Source organism: Toxorhynchites rutilus, chromosome 1, assembly GCF_029784135.1.
Source record: "Toxorhynchites rutilus septentrionalis strain SRP chromosome 1, ASM2978413v1, whole genome shotgun sequence".
Taxonomy (NCBI): Eukaryota; Metazoa; Arthropoda; class Insecta; order Diptera; family Culicidae; genus Toxorhynchites; species Toxorhynchites rutilus.
The window spans coordinates 130,321,542-130,341,179 of record NC_073744.1 but is presented as its reverse complement, the minus strand read 5'-3'; the positions used below and the strand labels follow the sequence as shown (position 1 = coordinate 130,341,179).

Sequence of the window (19,638 nt, the reverse complement as noted above, 5' to 3'; positions counted from 1 at the left end):
CTGTCAGTTCAGTCGAGCTGTGAAGTTTCTGAAGTTTGAAGTTTGTTTTGCAATGTGAGTGTTGTGATTTTTCAAACTCAGTTTCACCCTAGTGACAGTTTTTTAGTTTTTGAACTCCACTGATAACTGTTATATTGGCATGATCCGAGCACATAGGAAGAGAAAGACAGTAGCGGGGCCTTGGTGTCACCCCTCCCAGGGTTACATCCGGGGTGGACCGCCCCCAGTCTCCTTATCGTCACTCATTATGCATCAGGAACGTTCTTTTGTTCTAGACACACAGTGAGACTAAAGGTGATTCAAAATGTGTTCCACCACCACTATTATGTATCTTTGACAAAGCATACCATTAACAAGGCGTACGTGTAATTCAATCATACACAAACACTTTTTGTCTCTCAATAGTTCGGTCCAAAAATATATAATTCTCTTTATTGTAGACGCGTAGAAATATTTCCAATCTATTGCTGCAAACTATTCTGCGGTCTTTCAAGAAATGGTCGAGTCATAAGCGTTTGAAATATTTCATTATGCTGTTACATGTTTCATTCTTAGATTTTTCATTTTACAACCTATACCTTCCAGTTAAACGCAGATCTACGTGAGAATATGTTTTATCAAAACGAAAAATTCCTGTTATGAAAATAATAGATCGAAATTGTTGTCATAATGTTGTTGAAGATACAGTGAAAGCTCTCTATAGCGAAAACGCAAGGGACCGTCGTTATAGAGAATTGTCGCTATAAAGGACTGTCGCTATAGAGAATTTGGATGTCGTTATAAAGAGGGGAAAGCTCAAGTTCATATGAAACAATAAAATTACATCATTAACAAAGGAAATTGATTTCTAACAACCTAAATCAAAACATTGAACAATAAATACAAAATTCAGCTCATTTGTCCCCCAACACATTTTTCTTTAAATCAAAAAAAATTGAAAAGCTGTCCTTTGCTAAATTTGTTTTAGTTAATAAACCAGCATAGTAATAGTTTTGAGAGCATCTTATAACTGGTTTTGAGAGGGTAGGTTTATAGTTCCACTGTGAACTGCTTCGTCAGACACTGAATGAGTTTCATCATCATTGTTATCTAAAGGGTGTGTCACATCAAATTGCATCACGGAAAAAACGCTGTAGAAATTCGCCCAGTAGACCGATCCTTTTGAAAATTTTAGACAGTAAAATAAAAAAAACTATTAAACAACTTTTGGCATTTTCTTTTTATTCATACTTCGAGCCCAAGCCCGTATGCTCGCACCTTCCTCTTTACCCCGTCCATAAGGTTCTGACAACGTCAGGTCGTAGTTTTTTTTTGAACAGAAATCCATTTTCTCTTGAAGTCCGCCTCCGATTTGACAACTTTTAGGTTTATTCCGGAGGGCCTGCTTCATAATCGCCCAATATTTCTTTATTGGCGAAGCTCCGGCGTGTTGGGCGGGTTCATTTCCTTTGGCACGAAGGTGACCCCGTTGGCTTCGTACCACTCCAACACGTCCTTTGAATAGTGGCACGAAGCGAGATCCGGCCAGAAGATGGTCGGGCCCTCGTGCTGCTTCAATAGTGGTAGTAAGCGCTTCTGTAGGCACTCCTTAAGGTAAACCTGCCCGTTTATCGTGCCGGTCATCACGAAGATGGCGCTCCGCTTTCCGCAAGTGCAGATTTCTTGCCACACCATGTACTTTTTGGCAAACTTGGATAGTTTCTGCTTGCGAATCTCCTCCGGAACGCTGAATTTGTCCTCTGCGGAGAAGAACAACAGGCCCGGCAGCTGACGAAAGTCCGCTTTGACGTAGGTTTCGTCGTCCATTACCAGGCAATGCGGCTTCGTCAGCATTTCGGTGTACAGCTTCCGGGCTCGCGTCTTCCCCACCATGTTTTGCCTTTCGTCGCGGTTAGGAGTCTTCTGAACCTTGTATGTACGCAGGCCCTCCCGCTGCTTGGTCCGCTGGACGAATGAACTTGACAAATTCAGCTTATTGGCGACATCCCGGACCGAACTTCTCGGATCACGTCTAAACTGCTTAACTACGCGCTTGTGATCTTTTTCACTGACGGAGCATCCATTTTTGCCGTTCTTCACCTTCCGGTCGATGGTTAGGTTCTCGAAGTATCGTTTTAGTACTCTGCTGACCGTGGATTGGACGATTCCCAGCATCTTACCGATGTCCCGATGTGACAACTCCGGTTTCTCGAAATGAGTGCGCAGGATTAATCCACTACGCTCTTTTTCGTTCGACGACATTTTTCCAAATTTACGAAAAATTGACAGTGAAGCATGGCCAACGTAATCTATACACTCTTATCTGATTATAAGCGAAAGCTGAAGATATAATTCCTAAAAATTAAATTTCTACAGCGTTTTTTCCGTGATGCAATTTGATGTGACACACCCTTTATAGATGATTGCTCTTGCACTGTTTTTTTATTATGGCATCGTCAGACAAAATTGCTCCTTCGCATTAGTTGTCGTCAAATGCCACGTAGTAAGGAAAGTACAAATTTCGATTATACCTCATATGATATTTGAAAATACTAACAATTTATAAACAAACCTTCAAAAGTTGTTCTTGTTCTTGTTCAACGAGCGGTTCAAATTTGATCGGAATACATAACGGCCCATGTCGTTATCAATGCTATTTTCGTTGATCCATATCAAATTGTATGATTTCACAAAATCAGCTTTGACCAAGCAATTAACAATAGTGGATTTTCTGCGCTAAGTTTGTGTTGAGTTTCGATGTCTGGCAACTGAATAGAGATAGGGGAAACTGATAGAATTCCTTTTGACGTAGGATTACGTCTTTCGGGAACATATTGGGGTACAAATTGAAAATCGAAAATCGGGTACATCGTGAAAATTGTCCAATTCCAAACGCTTGTTGCTTAGTCTTTTCATGATCGATTGCTGAAATTTTTGCGTCAATCGATTTCGGCATTCCATAACAATTTTTTATATTGAAGAAAATAATATATACCATGAAATTAATTGACGAACAATTGAAAAATCTCGACCTCTATCCTAACGGAAATACCCACTTCTGATTGGTCGAAATTGGCGACACATGCGGCGGGTCCCTAACAGAGACATCAAAACCAAGCTGCCTGGGGGAAATTAGCATTGCAAATACATGAAAGTAAGGGGAGCTTTTGCTCTCACCGAAATATGTTCCCTAACAGAAACATCAGAACCAAGCTGCCTGGGGGAAATCGACATTGCAAATACATGAAAGTAGGGATAACTTTTGTTCCTACAGAAATGTGTTCCCTAACAGAGACATCAAAACCAAGCTACCTGGGGGAAATCGGCATTGCAAATGCATGAAGGTAGGGGGCATTTGTGTATTGCAAGTACGGTAAGTGATACGATCAATTCTAGTAAATAAAATTCAAATTTGAAGCTTTAATGTTGATTGCTTCGTGAAATTTCATATCGATCGTGTATTGTGAAAAATTTAGCACAAGTGTAAGTGTAAAATTAGCAGTAGCAGTTGTGTTAAAAATGACTTGATATATGAAACGATGTTTTCCAATTTTCATAAATAAAAGCCAAGGTGTGTTCCCGCTCGAGAACGGGTCGTTTGTTTTTTTTTTGTTTTTTTTATTGTCGTCAATCTAAATTGTAGACCGATACTTTCTTAATACTACTTAAAACTACTTACTTAAAACTAAAAATCTAAACAGAGCTGGCTGGATAATTTATTCGTTTAATTTAAAAGACGATTTTAACAAGTTACAGAATCATTTTTTTTTATTTATTTATTTCGTCAAACCAGCGTAGACTAAATATGCTGCCCAAATATTACAGTGAAATTTAACGATATCTTATGCTATTCAGATAGTCTTTGAGCATTGACCTTGACATGGTTACATCAATTGTTTCACTGTGTTCGTTACAGAGGCTCATCATACGATTAATAGGACTATATTTGGCATAATTCGTTCTTCGATAATCTATGTAAAAAATGTTAGAGTTTCTAAGGTTCCTAATCGGTGCGTAAAAATTTAGGTTTCCTAATATTTCTTCTGAGTCCACTCGTTGTGATATGATATCAATAATAAATAGAATCATGGCAGAATTCCGACGTTCTTTTAGGCTTTTAATATTGATTAGCATACAGCGTGCTTCATATGGAGGTAGATGATATGAAGACCAGCCTAGTTTACGAAGTGCAAATAACAAAAATTGTTTTTGTACAGATTCAATTCTGTCTTCGTGTGAAGTTATGTAGGGGGACCATACAATACTACAGTATTCGAGAATTGATCTGACGTATGTAATATACAATGTTTTTATTGTGTACGGATCGTGGAAATGGTAACTAAAGTGTTTAATGAAGCTCAACATATTATTTGCTCTATGGATGATTGTATTATAATTATCCACGAAGGTTAGTTTCGAATCTAAGATCACACCTAAATCTCTTACTCGTTGACATCTACTGATGGGTTGATTACCCAGTATAACACCATTGTTCAATGGTGTTCTTCTTCTTGTAAAAGTAATCAAAGTGCATTTCCTAACATTGAGCTGTAATAAACTCTTAGTGCACCAATTATAAACTATGTCAACTTCATTTTTGAATGTTTGAGAGTCTTCTTCATTCTTTATTTCCATATACAGTTTCATATCATCTGCGTAGATAAGTGCCTTAACACTGTTAAGAAAAACGCAAACGTCATCAACAAATAAAATGAACAAAAGTGGCCCCAAATGAGAGCCTTGAGGAACTCCGGATGTAACAAATATTGGTTTTGAAATTTCCCCATTAAATCTTACTATTTGGGTGCGGTCAGTCAAATATGATTCTAGCCATTTCAATAGCTTGACTTCTATACCTATTTTTTGAAGTTTAAGAAGGAGTAAGGGTATATCAACACGATCGAAAGCCTTACTAAAGTCAGTGTATAGAGCTTCAACTTGATTACCATTATCCATTGCATTCAAAGTGAATGTGACAAATTCCAGCAAATTTGTTGATCGTCCTTTGAAAAAACCGTGTTGCTTATTCGTAATTCGTGTCTTTAGTTGTTGAAAAAGTATATTATTTAGTTGTTGAAAAAGTTTATTAGTTTATTATGGTTTATTATGGCTTCAAAGAGTTTTGGAATGCAAGAAATAATTGCTACTGTTGTTTAAGCTCAGTTTAAGCTCATATTTACAGCTACTATTGTTTAAGCTCAGTTTAAGCTCATATTTACAGCTACTATTGTTTAAGCTGTCTGTTTTGTTGTGTTCATTTTCACCCAAGGAAAATTTATACGGTGAGAAAAATTGGAAAAATAAAGAAATATTAGAAAAACAATACCCAACAACCAAACAAAACGGCCCTTTTGAGGGTCACCAAATCATTAACAAAGAGTTTAACGATGTAAGTCTTCAAATGATCCAAAATCAACAAATAGCCTAACGAAATCCTACGTCAATTATGCGGTCGTGTCTCGGACACAACCCTCCTGTAACTTTTTTGTTTCCTCTAGCACTGTTTTAGTGGAATGGATTTTATTTGCGCCAGAATCAAGAAAGACAAGAAAACGTGATCCACAACAGCTAATATGTATTGGTTCCTTTTTAACCACACAGTATCGTTTAGATTGTTTCCCACTACGCATCAGAGAGCTTCAGAGTGATTACTTCTCTTTCGAGAATTATTTTCTGGATTGCTCTTTCGCTATACGAAATGGTACAGCTGATTATGTGCAGTAGAAGTTTAAACAGACACCCCTATTCTGTATTCCGATCGATTCGAAATATTTCGAACGATTTGATAAAATTACATTCTGTCTTCGAGTGGTTTTTCCATTTAAGTCAGCGCTACACGATGCTACGAACACCCTCGAATGCTGGACGCACGATGATTCGACGCATCGTGTTGTCGACTGACGAGCTACGAACCTCCAATGTCGAGTGTCGAATATTCGCGTTGGAAGGTAATCCGTTCGTTGTGGTTCGTTGTTCCAACGCGAGTGGCACGAGTCAAAGGATTTTTGTCATTCGTTGATTCGACACTCGATGACATTCGATACAGCGCTACACGATTCATCCGAATCTATCTTTGACAGATTGGTTTGTTTACAAGTTTTAGATGAAGGAACCATGAAATTGATTCAAAAAATTCAAAATATTCAGCAAAATATTGCAGTTTTATAGTGTTGATTTCAAGCATTTCTAATTTACAGCCCAATATCAGTACAATTGCTACGGCAGCAATTTCAATACTCGCATCGTCATCCAGTTTCCTAACGTTTTTGATGGTAAATAAAAACAATAAACATTCGATCCAAATACTCGCCGATTGTTTGGACCGATTGCATTGAATCGAACATTCACTTCACCGTGTAGCAGCACATTCGTCACAACATTGGTCGATTCATCGAGTCAAATGTTTGAAACCAACGTTCGAGTGAAACGTTGGACGAATCGTGTAGCGCCCGCATTAGTTCGACCTTTTTCTCTACGAACATTAAATGGGCAAAACGATAGAAATAGGGAATGCGAAATAATAACTCGATCGAAATAACGGTTTCGAACGAAATGGAAATCCGTCGGAATACAGAATAGGGCTGAAAATTTTAAAATGTACCGTCAGCAGAACTGCATCTAAATATGTGTTCAATTTCTCTGTTTTTGTAAGGTATCCGAAAATTCATATTAGTTGCTCGCGAACATATGATTGATGTTCACAAATCATAACATAGACTATTTTCTTCCATAGTCATATACTAAGTCCAATTCAACTAATTATTATTGCACTGTAAATGGAGTGTCATTGAATATTGTCACAATAGAGAATGTCTTGTATGAGCGGAAATGTGTCGCTACAGGGAATGGTCGTTAAGCCGGGTTCAGACGGTGCGAGTAAGAATACGATTCGGTCTAGTCAGTTACTGCAGTGCAGCTACTCACACCGTGTGAACACATCATGCCAGTTAGTGTCATTTGTAATTCGGCGTGCGAGCTACTTCAAAGTTTTTTGAATTCACTCGCACTTGCATCCCTCAAAACGCCAAAAACAGAATTTAGCGTTCGAATCAGGGATGCCAAATGTGAAGAAATGTCTCTATTTTTAAGATATTTGCGAATATGCGAAGATATTTATAGACTTGAAAATTATTGGATCAACAAATAAAACCCTCAAAGTTTCTAAATGAAATCGTTGTTATTTTGTTTTGCAAGCTGGCGGGGCACGCTTTATTTTTGAGATAGTTTTCTTGAGAATTTCTAATATAGAATCAGGCACAATTTTCATTCAAAATTCACTCACAACTTGCAAAAAAAAAAAGAATACATATTCGATTTCAAAAAGTACATTTTCATTCATTATTTTAATTTTTGACGCGTATTTATTCCACCTGCAAATCTACTATCATTTTTATTTGATAAATTGGTACACGAAGCTGCTGGCAAGGCGAAATGAATAAAATTTTAAAAAATCTTTTAGGTTGTCATTTATAGCATCACATACTTCCGGAATTATCTTAGCTATGAATGCTTTCGAGATTCTAAAAAATATCGACAACTATCTGAACGATATTCCAGAAGCAAGGCACATCAATGTCCTTTTTCATTTCACTCTTGCAGGTATAGCATCCCTCATGAGTGTATCTTGCCGTTGTATTCTTGGTCCAATGAAATCCAAAAGTGTTTCCACTAATTGAGGTGTTTTTCTCAACACTGCTATGTACTCTAGAGAATCATCATCGTAGAGTTCCTTCAAGATTTTATTTGTTGCTCCTTTTCCTTACATCCAATTCCTGGCCCAAATCCTTTTGCCTTTCTGCTTTTCCGGATAGTACCTTCAGTTCGAAGAAATTCAGCACAAAGTATTTTTATACACGGTCAGCGTGTATTTCGCGATAAAATTGTGCAACTAAATAAAATAAATACAATTGAAAACCTGAGACGAAAACTGCCAATAGAGAAGTCGATTTCGGATCAATCATCTGTCAAATTCGGACCTGATTACTGTTTCTGACTATTTGATGGACATTTGAAAAATCATCTGGCATCCCTGGTAAGCCAATGCTGTAGTATCTAGTTTCTCGTCAGCAGCTCACACTGTGTGAACGGACAAGGCGAGTCAACCAATTGTCAAGCGAGTTCACCGGGTCAGTAGCTGCTCATTCTCAAGTCAGCTACTAGCAACGTATAAATGGGCCTTTATAGAGAAATGTCGCTATAAAAAAAAGAATTTGTATGCGATTTTGAAGGGACCTTTGGAAATTTCGCTATAGAGAGATTTGTCGCTATAAAGGTTGACGCTATAGAGAGCTTTGACTGTAAAGGGTGTGTCACATCAAATTGCATCATTGCATCATTGTAAAACGCTGTAGAAATTCGCCCAGTAGACCGATCCTTTTGAAAATTTTATTTATTTTTTTTTTTTTATCTTCGCTTATTTTTCGTCGGCCTATTTCCGCCACTTTAGTGCCAATCACCGACATCAGGGAAGCGACTCCACCTGTTCCTACCTATCAGACTCAACAACTCATGAGCCGGGCCAACTTCTTTTACTTCCGCTCCGAAGGAAGACGTAACCAGAGATTTTTCGCCTCAGAAAATCCCAACGACGCCAGCTGGGATTGAACCCAGGCCGATCGGATTGTGAGGCTGTTACGCTAACCATACAACCACTGGCGCCGTCTTTTGAAAATTTTAGACAGTAAAATAAAAACTATTAAACAACTTTTGGCATTTTCTTTTTATTCATACTTCGAGCCCAAGCCCGTATGCTCGCACCTTCCTCTTTACCCCGTCCATAAGGTTCTGTACAACGTCAGGTTGTAGTTTTTTGACGTAGGACTACGTCTTTCTTTTCTATACCGGGGTGTAAAATCAAAGTTTCGAAAACGAAAGCGTTACGCCGGAGACCGAGATTTTGAGCGTTAATAGCTCCTAAACAACTGAACGAAATGGTATGATAAACACTTCATTCGAAAGATAAAATGTCTACGCGTTCTATACTTGTTACTTTCTGATCCAAAAACTTGTTTCAATAGTCTTAAAATTGCTTTCAAAACAGGCTATTGAAATCACCAATCGGTATATAAGCGAGCGCCGCTCGGAAATCCACTCAGTGGTCCGCTGAAGTAACATATTTGGGGCTAGTGATAGATCAGAAACTCCTCTTCCGTCAGCACGTGGAGAAGAATTTGAATAGGTGTTCCGCTTTGGTTCGATCTCTGTACCCTCTGATCTGTCGACGTTCCCGTCTCTCAAAGGTGAACAAACTGGCCGTCTACAATCAAATCATAGCTCCTGCCATCCTTTATGAATTGTGGTGTGGGGATCATGTGCTCAGACTCACAGGAACAAACTCCAAGTGGCGCAAAATCGTGCATTGAGGATGATTCTTGATCGTCCTTTTGACACAAGGATCTCGGATCTACACCAAGAGGCTAATATCCAAAAACTAGATGCAATTATGTATGAAACAAAAGCTAAATTTGTTGAGAAATCTAGATCCTCTGAATTTGACCTGATAAAAAATTTGTATATAGTAGATTAGTTAGTTGGTTATTAGTTAGTTAGTTAGTAGTTTATAAGTAGTCTCTTTCAAATTTAATTTCAAATAATACCATTAAAATGGTGAACAACTGTCAAATTATAAATAAGGAACTTTTGCTTAACAGTATGATTTTAAATCCAAAAGCTGAACCGAAGATGTAAAGCCCAGACTGTGTCACTTGAACTGTAAAATATGTATGCAAATAGCAAAACATCTGAATAAAAATGCATTTAAGTTGTAAAAAGAAATCCACTCAGTTCTAATTGAACAGCGATTGGAGCATGTTGTCGCTGTTGTGGTGAAGCTCTTCGTTTATCATGAAAGCGCGAATGAACGGTGTCACCAAGAGCCTGTTTGTGCACCTTAGGTCAGAAGGGAATCCATCAGGAGGAGAGTGATGCCCCAAACGGTTCCCCGGGAAGATCGAAGCAGCCGCTACACACACACACACATACATACACGCGCGGAATTCTTTCCGTTTGGATGCCATTCAGCATCGAGAAAGATCCGGAAAATAATCTGCCAGTTCCTCTGGGAATTTAAAAATTCATTCATGTGAAAGAGTTTATTTGAATGTTTTCTATCCATGTAACACTGTGACCAAATATGTTTCAATCAAGTGCTATTAACAGATGGTTATCGAGTTAGCATTAACAACTGGTGGGCTTCCAGTATCGAGGAAAATGTGGGAATATCTAATCGTTACTGAAAATAATCTGCCAGTTCCTCTGGGAATTTAAAACTACATTCATGTGAAAGAGTTTATTTTAATGTTTTCTATCCATGTAACACTGTGACCAAATACATTTGGTTTTGTGATTTTTCGATCAATCGCAATTAACAGAATAGCTTCTGAAGATTATTCTTCCCCATCAGTAGAATATTTCCGTATCCAATATTGGATGCATAAAACCTTGTGCCTCCAACGTGACGCTCTCGTTTTCGAAGTCCCCCAAATATTCATTCATTCAGAATTAATTCAGATTCAATTTCAAACAAATGATCTCTAAATCAACGATAGTCCTACGTCACCCTTGCGGTTATTCCATAGATATAACCCACTTCCTGTTTTTTGAACAGAAATCCATTTTCTCTTGAAGTCCGCTTCCGATTTGACAACTTTTGGGTTCTTCCGGAGGGCCTGCTTCATAATCGCCCAATATTTCTCTATTGGGCGAAGCTCCGGCGCGTTGGGCGGGTTCATTTCCTTTGGCACGAAGGTGACCCCGTTGGCTTCGTACCACTCCAACACGTCCTTTGAATAGTGGCACGAAGCGAGATCCGGCCAGAAGATGGTCGGGCCCTCGTGCTGCTTCAATAGTGGTAGTAAGCGCTTCTGTAGGCACTCCTTAAGGTAAACCTGCCCGTTTATCGTGCCGGTCATCACGAAGATGGCGCTCCGCTTTCCGCAAGTGCAGATCGCTTGCCACACCATGTACTTTTTGGCAAACTTGGATAGTTTCTGCTTGCGAATCTCCTCCGGAACGCTGAATTTGTCCTCTGCGGAGAAGAACAACAGGCCCGGCAGCTGACGAAAGTCCGCTTTGACGTAGGTTTCGTCGTCCATTACCAGGCAATGCGGCTTCGTCAGCATTTCGGTCTACAGCTTCCGGGCTCGCGTCTTCCCCACCATGTTTTGCCTTTCGTCGCGGTTAGGAGTCTTCTGAACCTTGTATGTACGCAGGCCCTCCCGCTGCTTGGTCCGCTGGACGAATGAACTTGACAACTTCAGCTTATTGGCGACATCCCGGACCGAACTTCTCGGATCACGTCTAAACTGCTTAACTACGCGCTTGTGATCTTTTTCACTGACGGAGCATTCATTTTTGCCGTTCTTCACCTTCCGGTCGATGATTGGGTTCTCGAAGTATCGTTTTAGTACTCTGCTGACCGTGGATTGGACGATTCCTAGCATCTTACCGATGTCCCGATGTGACAACTCCGGATTCTCGAAATGAGTGCACAGGATTAATTCACGACGCTCTTTTTCGTTCGACGACATTTTTCCAAATTTAAGAAAAATTGACAGTGAAGCATGGCCAACGTGATCTATACACTCTTATCTGATTATAAGCGAAAGCTGAAGATATAATTCCTAAAAATTAAATTTCTACAGCGTTTTTTCCGTGATGCAATTTGATGTGACACACCCTTTATGTTGTGTTTTACTATTTCGATAAATGATTACAATTACCTCATCGTGCATCGAATTGTTTTACCGTTAGAGTTGCGAACTCTAAATCATCTTGTATGATAGAACAGCTGAATACCGATTAAAACAGACCCAGTTAATTTGGTTCGTTGATTTCATCATCATCTCCGTCGAAACTCATTGAAGCTGGCATTATTCTTGCCAAGATCGAAAAAAAACAGTGAACGAATTGCAGCACACATTCGCGGCCGCCATACCGGTACCCGCAAGCAGATTCACCTGATTTGGTGTGGGGGAATCAACCCGATAACAGTGTCGAACCATTATGGGCAGGTCAGTTCTAGAACCGGTCCGTTTGGAATCCAGTGCATCGGTCGCTCGCTCGTTCGACAGCGTGGTGACGTGTTGCTGACAAAAATGCTCGCGTCAGCTATTGAACGACTCAACGACTCAAACAGTAAATGCAACTGTACCGATTTGAGATTTCAGCGAGATTTCACTGCTCACTTCATTCAGCGCGAAGGACGCGAGCGTTCGATTGAAAACTGCTAGATTCAGTGGTCTACCGTCATCGTCATGAGATATTGATGATTTTGACCTGAATTCGGGTAGTTTGTAACTAACTCACAATATCATTCGACCGATGGCAGTCAGAATATCTCGCAAGGTCATCTCTGCGCTGTCGACGCGAAATCAGTTTTATGGGAATCAATCCAATTAAAGGGGGGATGATAGTCCGCTGTCAGCGAAAAGGTTCCATACTATTGGAACGCAAGGAAACGTATTTTATTATAAATTCAGTTTAACGTGAAATGGGTTACCGTCGATGTGTGATGCCATAAACACCCCCCAACTGCCATTAAGAACGGCGATAACAACCACACAGCAAACCTACTCTTATATCCACCGGTCGACCATTGGCAAACAGGATATACACTCCAAGGCCACCGGAAAAATACTGTGGTGTTATATCTCGATCGAACTGGAAAAATTGGGAAACGACAGGACGATAATAGCTTTTCCCCCGGCAGCAGCGGGGTGAACGATAAATGGTGTGACCCATTAACATTTTCGACACCTTTTACTGTTTCCCTTTCCGCTTGGTGTCTTCGACTAGTGTGACTTCCGCAGATTTTCCTGCTGCTAGTTTAAATGACACCTCCCTCAATATGTTCTCTTAATGCACTATGGTAACATTTAAAACTCAGCAGCGATTCCCATTTCATCGCATTGAACTTTCCGCAAACTTTGCGGATGAGTCCGATGGTTATGGTCAAGTCAAGTGCCGGCGCGGGAACGATATACAGAGAGAACAACAATAAAATCGCATTGTTTTGACCATTTAGGGGACTCACGACGGCAAGTTTTTCCTTCATTCTACCCGCCTCCCCCCCTCACCCTTTGGCCAATCCTTTTTCCATCGGTTTGTCTGTCGCGCTTCGAATCAATACGTTTCGTTTGGGGCCAACATCGTTCAGTTTACGCAACAAGAAGCCCGGCCGGAGTCTCTCGGCTTCTCGGAGAGATATTTATCCGGTTGTGCTGCACCGATGATACCGTACGATACTGGTTGCCTTATTTGAAAATGGTCAGCTTTTTTTTTTGTTCGTTTGCCCTGCTCTCTCTCTACCTCTCCCGCGTGAATCGTGAGTCGCTACTGTTGTCACATTTATTGGCGTGCCACCTCCCCCAATGCCACCCCGGTGTTCTCTGTGATTTGTACGACCTTTGGCTACTGCCGCTTGGGGACTTGCCGGGAAAGCCGCGACTCGTCGTCGGTTCGTTGGTGTGGTATTTCGAGAAATTTGTTCGCTTCCATGTCGGGCTGAAAAGGGGGGGGGGGGACTGTCAGAAACAATTTAGTTAAAATTTGGTTTTCATTGTGCTTATTTGGTTTTGTCTTTTTTTATTCTTGCAGGCCTGTGCTCCAAGATATGTGTTTCATCAGCTACAGCCCCGGAAGGTGGAACGCGTGGAACCGGTGGGGACTTGCTTCATCGCTAGGAACAATATGCAGCAGTTCGATGAGTATTCGCCTTGCCGTACGAGTAAGTTGTTTTGTTTTCCTATGTAATTTGTATATTTTATTGGTTCTTTTAAAAAAACCGATTGATTACAATAATGGATACAAATTGAAAGATACACACTTGTTTTGACAATGAATTATAATGTTATCCAAACTGTAATCACAAACCATAACTTCTTCACACTTTAATTATGATCCAGGAGACTTGAAAGCTGCGGAAATTTCTCAATAATTAGTCTTACCTATAACGAAACTATTCTATCGAATATTTAAACTAAAGGTTGAATGCGAAAAATTCACGCACTAATAACGAATAGGTTGATTCTTGAGTCTATAACCCATTGCACAATGGTCCAGGAGATGTATTTGAGTGGAAATTAGCATTTAGAGCTCGACAGTTATTCTCTAGACAAAAACTGGCTTCGACAAAGTTGTTACATACGGTAGAGCACTCATTTTTATGTTATCAAAAATAGGGTGACCAAAATTGTTGATGAACCAATTTAACTTTCTTATCTTTATAGATAGAGGTAAAAAAAGTTCAACAATGTTGTAGTCCTAGTTATTTGAGACTTCTTTGTGGAACAAAGTTTTTTTCTATCTCTTGAAATAACCGAAAAAAAGGCGCTATTTTTTCTATGTTACGTTAGGGTCACCATGAAAAAAACTGTTTTTTTTTGCTCTAACTTCTATATTTTAAATTCTACATACAAACTGTCTTTGGAAGACTTTTAGAGCTTACTGATACAAATATTTTTCGATGCAGAACTTGTCAATATCTCAACTTTACTCAAAGTTATTGATATTTCTTCCTAAAAAATACGCTCTCTTCAATTGTTTGTAATTCTTTCTGGGGCAAACATAAACAAAGTTTATTGACGGCATTTGAAAGAGCATACTCCAATCTACATGGTGTGTGATTTTCAAAACAATGTTATTTTTTGTGTTTGAGTAAATTAAATTTGAAATCATGAGTTTTTGGGTAAAAAAACATCAATAACTTTAAGTAGCATTAAAATATTGAAATAAGTTTTGCATCGCAAAATGTTGGAATTGATAAGCTCTAGAAGTCGTACGAAGACAGTTTTGATGTTGAATTTGAAATAAAAAAAAGTTAAAGCAAAAAAAACCATTTTTTCATGGTCACCCTAATGCAACTTAGAAAAAAGCACTCAATCTTTATATATAAAAATGGACTTCTGTCTGTCTGTCTGTCTGTCTGATTCTTATGGACTCGGAAACTACTGAACCGATCGAAATGAAAACTGGTACGTAGGGGTTTTTGGGGCCGGGGAAGGTTTTCGTGGTAGTTTGAGACCCCTCCCCCCTCTCTAAGAGGGGGCTGCCTTACAAATGAAACACAGATTTCTGCATTACTCGAGAATTAATCAAGCAAATGAAACGAAATTTGGCATGTGGAGGTTTTAGGGTGCAATAAATGTTCCTATGGTGGTAAGACACTCCACCCCCCTCTCTAAAGGGAGGCTGCCTTACAAATGAAACACAGATTTCTGCATTACTCGTGAATCATTCAAGCAAATGCAACCAAATTAGGCATCTGGAGGTTTTAGGATGCAATAAATGATTTTATGGTGGTAAGATACACCTCTCCCCTCTCTTAGGGGGGGCTGCCATACAAATGAAACCTAAATTTCTGCATTACTCGAGAATCAATCAAACAAATGAAATGAAATTTTGCATGTGGAGGTTTTAGGGTGCAATAAATGTTTCTATGGTGGTTGGACAGTCCACCCCCCTCTCTAAGGAGGGGAGGATTTTTTTAGGGGGCATGAAACGTTTCTAAGATGAATAGACACTCCCTCCCCCCTCTCTAAGGGGAGAAGAGGAGAGGGGTCTGTCTTTATTCTATCATATTTTCTGTATCAAACATTTATTCCAATTAGTGGGGAAACATGCTATATGCAAGTGGTTGAAAAATATTGAACGAGAATTGTGTCTGAAAATAATGTGTTATTATAATGATGAGTTTTGGTAGAAGTACTAGGAATTTTTTAGTAAAAAAGTAAATTCAACGGGGTCGATTAGAAGATCAATCAATGAACAGTTCTGCGATTGGACTCATGAACTTGCGCTTAACAAATTTTAGGCGGGACGAAGTTTGCCGGGTCAGCTAGTCGATTATATTAAAAGATAGAAAAAAGCATTGTTCTACAAAGTTGTTTGAAGTGATTGGGGATACAACATTGTTGAACTATGTTTATCTCTATCTATAAAGATAAGAAAGTAATTTTTTTTATTTCATCGACAATTTTGGTCACCCTATTTTTGATAACATAAAAATAAGCGCTCTATCATATGTAACAACTTTGTTGAAGACAGTTTTTGTCTAAAGAACAAATATCTCACACAAAGTTGTTTTTGGCGCTTTCTATCTAAGTTGCATTAGGGTAAAGTTACCAGATGGTCAGAGGTCTAACGCGGGACACAAAAAACAAAACGTTATGTATATACGTTATTCGTGCTCCCGTGGCCGAGTGGTTAGCGTCATAACTAACATGCCGGGTGTTCGGGTTCGATTCCCGTTCTGGTCGGGGGAATTTTTCGTCAAAGAAATTTCCTCCGACTTGCACTGTGATCACGCGCATTCTAGAGCTAGCCACTCAGAATGCATTCAAGGCGTGTTATTTGGCATAGAAATCTCAACTAAGTACTAATAAAAATGACGCAAGTAATACTACGTTGAGACGGCGAAGTTCCTCTAGGAACGTTAGTGCCATTGAAGAAGAAGAAGATCTTACAAAGTAGCGAAGAGTTATGTCACTTCTAGTAGATTCATTGGCGAAGCGTTGATAAATAGAAATACCACCAATTGGAAAGGAGCCGCTCATGTTTGGAAAACCAAAAGTTTAACCTTAATACAATAACAATTTCTGTACACAAAAATACGAAAGCTCCCGTATTTCTGTCCTTTTCCAGAAGACCAGAAACTCGTAAATCGAAAATCGTGCACCCGCCATTGCCCTGCATTCGTCAACACCTCATGAGAATTAGGTTACAATCTTTCATCTTACGTGTTGAGGTGTGACCAGCATAAACCAGAAGTAGACAGAATACATCAAGCATCAAAAACAAACATCGTGTGGCTTTTGGGTTTAAAACACTATCGTGGAATAACATCTTCCTGGTAGCAGCATCTCGCATTTATTTTTTTTCTTTCGTTTCCCGCTCCACTACGGGTACGCAACAGTTAAGCGATGATCTCCATCTCCCTACGACTGGAATCGTAAACATTGGACCCAGACCCAGACACTCTGTTGTCGCTCCCCAATAACTGGTGAAGTGGATATTGAGCGCGTCTTCAAATGTAAGCTGCTGCCACGACTGATTGAGTTGAGGAGATCCCTTCGAAAATAGGGTGATGCAAACAGATCACATATCAAAAAACGCGGATTGCAGAAAATCAGAGCGACCGCCGGCCGCGCTGGGCAGCTTCTTTCTTGTTTCCCCTCCGGCGCACGATATGATGCGGCGATATGCATTATCATCATCATCCGGTGGGGAATAAATTATGGGAATGGCGGAATTGTAGAGTTGTGTGGGAACTAAAGCTTTTCTCCAACCAACTTATTGTTCGACATTCTCTGGATAGTGCAGCTTTCCGCGGTGCATAATAAAAATTTGGAAACATGGAAAAGACATTAGTTCTTTTCCCGTTAAAAAGGGCTCTCTTGGTCGTATCTCATTTTGCTTTGTCAAGTAGAGCACTCAACAATAGCCATGGAAAATAGGTTAGATTTTGTCTCCAGGCGTCATAATCGAGTGAAACTCGAGTACTCGAAACACAACGTTCGACGTAGTGAATAAAAAAAGTTCCGGGCTCTCAAGTACCGTAACTCACAAGCTGTACTTACTCAAATTGTCTTTTCTCCTTTCTCCCTTTTACTAACTGTCTATTGTCCCACTCTCTTCGATTATTCCTCTCAAATTATCTCTTCAATTCCCTTATTGTCTATTTTCTTTTTCTTGCTTCTTCTCTTTATCTCTCTCTCTAAATGTTTCTACTTCTCTTCTAACTGCTTCTCTCTTATATTAAATCTTTTACTTTCTCTAACAGTCTCTCTCTCTCTTTCTCCCTATCTCTCTTTCTCTCTTTCTATTCCACTCCACTCTCTCTATTTCTTTCTCTTCCTCTCTGTTATTGCTTCTCCCTTCACTATAGCTGCTGCTCTTCCTTCCACTGACTGTCCCTTCTCCTCTCACTAGCTGCGTATCTGTCTGAATATAGCTCTTTCACTCTCTCTCATAAACTATCCCTCTCTAATACCTCTTCTCCTTGTTCTAATTGCTTCTCTCTCTCACTGACTGCCTCTCCATCTCTCTTTGACTGTCCTCCTTCTCACAGTTACCTTTTTTCCTTCTAGAGAGGGGGGGGGGTGTCTCTCTTCCACTTATTAATTGCCTCTCCCACGCCAGCTGCATCTCTCTCTTTCTTTAATTCCTCTTTTTCTTTTTCTAGTGGCATCTACTTCTCATTCTCTCTCTTGCTATCTTTTCCCATTGTCCTAGCTGTCTTTGCTGTGTCTCCTGTTCACTAATTGCCTATCCTGTTTTCTATTGCTGCGTTTATTACATTTATCCCCCCTTCTCTCCAACTGTCTCTTCTCCACTATCTAACCTCTATCATTCTAATTCCCTCTTCTTCTTTTTCTAGCTGCCTCCCCTCCCCTCATTAATAACCTCTCTCTCTTCAACTGCCTCTCTTCCTCTCTCCCACTCTCTTTTTCTCTCTTTCTCTCTCTCTCTCTCTTTCTCTCTCTCTCTCTCTCTCTCTCTCTTTCTCTCATATTGTTTCTCCTTCTCTCTCTATAAATGCTTCCGCTCCTCTCACTACTTGCTCGTTTCTCCATTTCTCTCTTGCCTCTCCTCATTATTCTAGTTCTCTAGCCGCCGCTCTCCTTTTCTCAATCTTTTGGAATAGAGTCTAGCCGTACTCGGAAATTCTTATTAAAATTTTCACTTCGATAGGTTCATGAGATGGAAGTACTAAGAAGCCTAAAGTGATAAACAAAAGGGATAAAAAAAGGTTCCGCGGTTTTCAAGTCTGTGTAAAATATACAAGCAAGTACAACTTCCCAGACGCTCTTCAAAATAGTTATTTTCATTGCACAATGGTCAAGGATCCCTAAAAATACGCTCTTTTCATTTGTTTGTCGTTTTTCCTGGGGCAATCATATAAAATGTTTATTGGCGGCATTTGAAAGGACATATTTAACTCTATATATGATGTGACATTTTCGAAACTGTGTTGTTTTTTGTATTTGAGTAGAATAAAATTTCAAAACGATAAACAAATCAAAAGTGAGTACAGACCCCGTCCGATTTTGGCAACACGCCCGAATATTTTGAGTTGCCAAAATGGAACCGTGCCAAAAACGAACGGTTTTTTTTTCATAATTTTTATTTAACTTTTTAGTGCTTAAAAATATTTGGAGATCAATAAAAAATTACATGACGCGAATATTTTAGTTTTTGCTTTCCTCGGGTAGCCTATGGTAGGGGAAGTGGGGGCATAGTGGTCACCCTAAGGAGTAAGCCCATTTCCAGCGTCCACATACCTACTCAATTCCCATTTCTCGAAGAATATTATAGATCAACTCATTGATGTTCAAGATAGCAACCGGTTTTTCTATAAAAATTCAAAATAGTACACTTTTAATCATTAGAAAAAAAGGTGAAAAATCAAACTTGTTTTCTGCTTGGAGGTAAAGTGGTCACCTAGTGGGGGCAAAGTGGTCACTCGCACATATCAAGCTAAATGGCATAGATTTATGCGTTTTATTCGTCCAAGTTTGTACAAAACATATTTGATATAGTAGGTACATGCAGCGACGTAGTGAGGGAAGACAGCGGCCCGGCAAACTATGAAAACAGCGCCCCAAAAAAATACCACCTTATTCGATTTTTTCACTAACTTTGAGTTTCTGATATTTTGAG

The 19,638-nt window shown here is 39.5% G+C and overlaps 1 protein-coding gene across 10 annotated transcripts in view; it reads left to right on the top strand.

Annotated features, from left to right (window-relative positions):
* Window positions 1-19,638, top strand: part of LOC129761983 (integrin alpha-PS2) — a 207,222-nt gene that overhangs the window by 127,558 nt on the left and 60,026 nt on the right. For all 10 annotated transcript variants that reach the window (XM_055759871.1, XM_055759877.1, XM_055759880.1 and 7 more), the window contains one exon: window positions 13,576-13,705. In XM_055759871.1, coding sequence (XP_055615846.1) covers window positions 13,576-13,705 — 130 coding nt within the window. The remainder of the gene's footprint in view (window positions 1-13,575; window positions 13,706-19,638) is intronic.